General features: G+C 38.0%; 1 protein-coding gene across 2 annotated transcripts; it reads right to left on the bottom strand.

The window, feature by feature from the left end:
• Positions 1-463: 463 nt before the first annotated feature.
• Positions 464-1,351, bottom strand: LOC140302469 (high choriolytic enzyme 2-like). Of its 2 annotated transcripts, XM_072381294.1 has the most exons (2): positions 1,253-1,351; positions 464-1,153 (listed from the first exon to the last, which is right to left on the bottom strand). In XM_072381294.1, the coding sequence occupies exons 1-2, from the start codon at positions 1,349-1,351 to the stop codon at positions 464-466; spliced, it is 789 nt and encodes a 262-aa protein (XP_072237395.1). The 2 variants fall into 2 exon arrangements, with proteins under 2 accessions (XP_072237395.1, XP_072237394.1); XM_072381293.1 differs by having other exon boundaries at positions 464-1,351.
• Positions 1,352-5,643: the final 4,292 nt, after the last annotated feature.

The following is a 5,643-nucleotide window of genomic DNA, read 5'->3' as shown; positions in this document are numbered from 1 at the left end:
CTAGTTCAGTGTTGCATGAATACAAGACATACTGTCTTCCATTCATTTAGTCCAATTTGAAGACAGTTTCTATCTCCAATATTATATAATATCACTGTTGTAATACCAACTGTATTTCTACAGTTAGATCACATCTTGAAAAAGCATATTTAAAAGTACAAATCCAAACTTTTTCTTTGCCTTTTTTTCTTTTATTTCCCTCCATCCTTTCATTTTGCTTTTAGTCTACATAGCATTTTTGGGTTGCACTTCTACTTTAAAAGTGCTATGTATGTATAAAGTGGTGCTAAGTACAATTTTTCCTGGTGAATGCATGAATAGAGAAGAATAACCAGACAGCGGTCAGTTTTGCATCACCTTTATTTTAGATATTTTTGGCCAGAGGGGTCATATCTTCTGTTGTCTGAACATCTGAAATAATATAATTCAATTCTGACATTTTTCTCTGATGTCAACATTGTTGTTAGCATTTGTAGAGCAGGTTGATCCTTTTTATGTCCCAACGGGACATACCTCGCCTTTGGCCGATGGGGACATTGCGGTTGGGGATGGGGGTGATGGAGTCCTTTCCGTACCCAATGGAGAAGGCCGTTTTTCCATAGTGCATGATGGAGGAATAGTCGTAGGGGGTGTTCAGATTGTTGGTGTTATGCTTTTTGAAGTTGTAGGCACTTCGCTGGATGATGTTCCCCCAGTTGATCCTGACGTGTTTGTCGCGGTCGCTCCTGGTCTGCTCGTGCTGGAAGCCCAGAGCGTGGATGAGCTCGTGCTGGATGATTCCGCTGTACATGCAGCCTCCCCTGTTCAAAGATAGCTCCTGTCTGCCTCCCTGTCTGCCCAAAGCAGAGTAACATCCTTGTTTGTTCACAATGCTGATGAAGTCGTTCTCTCTCCTACGAGGGGTGAAGCGGATGCAGGTACGGCCTTTGAAGGCCTTCATGGCTTTTTGGATCTTCCGCTTCTCGTGTTTGGGGAACTGACGGCTCACCACGTAGGGGATCATCACCTTGCGGTTGGAGGCTTTTCTCCACAGGCAGCTGTTGGACCAGCAAGTCATGGCATTTCGTGTGGTGGGAGCCACCAGGTCGCCTTCCCACAGGAACCCGTCAGTGCCATTATTGGTTGTCAGAATCCCGTCGGTGATGTCGACATCGTCTTGGTCTTCTTCTTGGTCTTCTTCTTGGTCTTGGTCTTCATATTGGTCTTCTTCTTGGTATTCTTCTTGGTCTTCATCTTGGTATTCTTCTTGGTCTTCTTCTTGGTCTTCGTATTGGGAAATTTCTTCCTCGAAAGGTTGAGCCTTAGAGAGGCCGAGCAGGAGCAGCAGCAGCAGGCTGGCAGAGGGAATCATCTTCAGGGTCAGTGTGGAGCTTCTCTGAAGAGAAACCTTGAAGTTTGATGCCTGACTCAATGGGTCCAGGGTCTTTATACTCTCCTGTGCAGGTGTGTCAGCAGGAGGATTATGGGTTGGGGTCCACTCTGCAAGGCCTAGAATAAACGTCTGATAGGAGGATTCCACAAACAAACCTACTTTTTAAACATGGCTTGTTGTCTTTGTTCACTAAAAAGACAAACATAGCTTTACTGGCAGGCTGCTGATTAACTAAACACATAATGGGGTCTTCAACCAATAACATTTTATGTACAGGTAACTTGAATCTGTATATTTACAATTTCAGAAATGTATTCTGTATTATTTAGATTCATTCAACTTTCCTTTAATTATTCCCACAAAATATTTCAGAAAACAGTTGAGGAAATGCAATACAAACTAGATATGTCTAATCTATTCAAATGTTTATTCAATAGACAAAAGTCCAAAAAATTATATCACTGACTAGCTTCATTGTTTTTTTTTTTTTTTAAATAGATACAAAATCTGTTGCATGTTTACCATGGTGTTACATCACCCTTCCTTTTAATTACTACTTTAATTAATTTGGGAACTGATCATACTCATTTCTTTTATTGCTGTTTACAAACTGCAAATTCTTTATTTCCACACTTGCATTCTTTTAGGTTTTTCTTTTACTCTGTGCAGCATCTTCTGTTGTCTCAACATCAGAAATTATATAATTCAAACATTTTTATTCAGTATCAAATAAAAATGAATCATTGTTATTTCATATTTTAGTTTTTGAAAGAGGAGTCTTTGTCCATTCTTGTCCATTCTTGCTGATTACAAGTTACAGTTAGTCTTGTTGTCTGATTCTCCTCTTCATGATGCATCATACATTTTTCTAATGAGACAATTCCACGCACACGCACACACACACACACACACACGCACACGCACACACACACACTGCGCTCATGAAGCCACACTTTTGGAAGTCATGTGAGCTCAGAGGGGTTTCCTGCTGAAATAACCGCTTACCACCAATGACAAGATGGTGCTTTGATGGCATCACATGTCTCTTCAGAACTCCAATATACAACAAGGCTACCTACACACATATGCAAGTCATTAAAGCCATGGCCACTGATGCACCAACATGCCATCATCTGGCTTTTGTATTTCTCGTTGAAAACGCCCTGGATGGTCTTTCTCATCTTTGGCATGTACAGCCATACATTTAAAAAAAAAAAAAAACATTGAAAAGGGCTCTTTTTTAACCATATTAACGTTTCAGGTTTTGTTGTCTTCATGTTAGATGAGTTCCTTCTCATAGAACTCACAGCATTTATGAATATTTGATATTTCTGTTCCTCCTTGAGTAATACAGTTTCAGGTTACGTTACTGGTTGCAGTGCTGCACTCTGTTTAGTGAAAATGGCTTTTGCAAGGTATTCCAGAGCCCTTGCGGTTATACTCGTTATGATGGTATGATAGTTTCTCATGCAGTGCTCTCTGAGGGTTCTAAGATTACGTGCAGTCACCAGCATTTTCTGTTTTTGACCTTTACTCTGAGATTCGCCCACACTCCCTGAATCACATTAATTACTCTAAATCTTGAAAGTAATCAATTCTTTGTAGGCTTGAATTGCAAAATAATTTTTTGAATTTATTTATTCTTCTCTGACTGAGTTTGGCACAGACTGGGGAGCTACGACCTATCCTGGCCTGAAAAGTGTGAATCTTTGGAGAATGCTCCTTTTATACCCATCCTGGCACCACCACCCGTCACTAATTAATCTGCTGATTGTAGGATCTTCCAGAATGCCGTTACTTGTAAAATTTTTATTTATTGTAGGAAATGTACGTTGGTCAAGAGTAGCATACCTGAAGTTGTTGACAGGTAGACAAGGTTTATAACAAGTTCCCATGTTTGCAGCTCACAGACAGTTTGAACAACAGGTAAAGGTCTCACTGGTTATTTTACTTAGTGCATATTTTTTAAAGTCTTTTGTTTTCTTAATTCTTTTATGTCTTTCACTCTTTTCAAAACTCCAAGAATAGTTGGAAAATATTCAATCTGAGATAATAAAATCATATTTAATTTATCAAAGCCATTAGATCATAATAGATACATTATTTTGAATATAAGAATCGACTATTTCTTATAGATTGTTATTAGTGTTATGCACAAGCTTTTCTCATGGCCCACCACTGTCACCTGACCCCAGCATAACTGAAAATATGGAGCAGTACATGCAAGATGGCCAAAGAAATTTGAAGTGACTACTCAGTTTTACGTACAAAACTTTCCTCCATGATTAGTTTGGAGTTTTTAATTATAAAAAGTTTCTTTATATTTTTTAGGCTAATTGATAAATAATTAACTTCTTGGTGACTGGATTTGAAGTGAAAAGAACAGCTGGGAATTTACATGTCTTTTTTTTTATGTGTAAGGCATTTATCTGTCTTAGGTGTGGAGTTAGAAACAGCCTTGTTTGATGTTGAGGGAAGCTCCTCTTCAGAGCCTGTAGGAAATATGCCCCTCTTCATGGCAGCGATAGTTGGCAGGCAGACAGCTGAGGGGAGATATGCCACAGGGAGTTGAAAACAGATGGGATGAACATGCAAAGTCTTCCTCTCACTGGGGTAAAGCGTGAAAAAAAGGAAAAAATAACTCACAGCTCAAACAAGGTCCTTGAACTGAACAAAATCCTAAAGTCTGCATGTCATTAAAGGATAATATCCCAGGTTCTATATGTCTAATATGTGAAACAGATATTTGTTGTCAGACACTCGAATGCCGTAGATGAAGCCCCTCAACTCGCACCCTCACTTTCCCACTCACATCACACCCCCACTGGGCTACAGGATCTGAGCACCTGTTTAATTGTGGAGCTATAAAAAACAGGCTCTGCTCTTATGTCACTCTAAGAACATTTACATCTATTTACAAGACCAAATACAATGATAAAAAGCAGTTCTGTTTTCTTCTGGTTTACAGCATGAGTGTCCATGCAAATAATTTTCAACTGGCACTGAAGACAATTAACATTAGCTTTGCTGAAGACATTTTAGAATTGAGTAGATTACCATATCCATTCTTTGATGTGAATATACTCTGCAGATTGACCATTTACAAGGTTGACAGAAACCAGGACATATTTCAAGAAAACAATTTTATTTCATTTCATATTTATCATTTTATTGCATCATTCGTTTTGGCTTAAATTTAATAAGGCAGCCTTTATATTACCATGTGAATATTTAAGGGATTGTTAGAATGCTCTTGACTGGTATCAGATACATACTTTGCTCAGCACTAAAAGGAGTAAATCTTTATTTACCAAAACTTTTTTTATTTAATTTCTCAACTTTTCTCTTAAAAATGTGAAAAATGTAACTAAACATGCTTAAATGAGTAGAGTTCCTGGGAGGTTAGATGATCAGACACTTGGTGAACACTAGTTTGCACCTTTCATGGTTCATCATTACATCTGTGCCACTGAAAAAATAAAGCTATCTTTCCAAGTGAGGTCATTTAGAGATGAATCAGGAGAGGAGTGATGATAAAACCCAATCTGCTTGTAGGACGGTCATACAGTGAAGCAGTAGCAGCAACATCTTCAGATGATGTTCTGACATCTTGAAAAAGAGAATCAGATTCACATGCTTATTACTAAGAGACCTTTCTTGATTCAGTAGTGTAGCCCTTTTTTCAGAGAGCTATAGTATGAGCTTGAGGTCTATTTGTAATCAAACCGTCTATTGGAGGGAATTTAGTGAAACTTACTTGTGGGCGCTCAACAAATTAGGTTCCACTGCTTTTATCCAGAATGTTTCAGCTCTTTAAATCTAGTTCAGTGTTGCATGAATACAAAACATACTGTCTTCCATTCATTTAGTCCAATTGGAAGACAGTTTCTATCTCCAATATTATATAATATCACTGTTGTGATATCAACTGTATTTCTACAGTTAGATCACATCTTGAAAAAGCATATTTAAAAGTACAAATCCAAACTTTTTCTTTGCCTTTTTTTCTTTTATTTCCCTCCATCCTTTCATTTTGCTTTTAGTCTACATAGCATTTTTGGGTTGCACTTCTACTTTAAAAGTGCTATGTAGATAAAGTGGTGCTAAGTACAATTTTTCCTGGTGAACGCATAAATAAAGAAGAATAACCAGACAGCGGTCAGTTTTGCATCACCTTTATTTTAGGCCAGAGGGGTCATATCTTCTGTTGTCTGAACATCTGAAATAATATAATTCAAGTCTTACATTTTTCTCTGATGTCAACATTGTTG

This window comes from Leuresthes tenuis, unplaced genomic scaffold, assembly GCF_036924035.1.
Source record: "Leuresthes tenuis unplaced genomic scaffold, fLeuTen1.0.hap1 SCAF_2, whole genome shotgun sequence".
In the NCBI taxonomy this organism is placed as follows: domain Eukaryota; kingdom Metazoa; phylum Chordata; class Actinopteri; order Atheriniformes; family Atherinopsidae; genus Leuresthes; species Leuresthes tenuis.
Note: the sequence above shows the minus strand (reverse complement) of the source record. Positions and strands in the feature narration are given on the sequence as shown.

Bases quoted from the DNA above. Each gene is read 5' to 3' on its own strand.
- LOC140302469 (XM_072381293.1), bottom strand. From the start codon at position 1,351: ATGATTCCCTCTGCCAGCCTGCTGCTGCTGCTCCTGCTCGGCCTCTCT.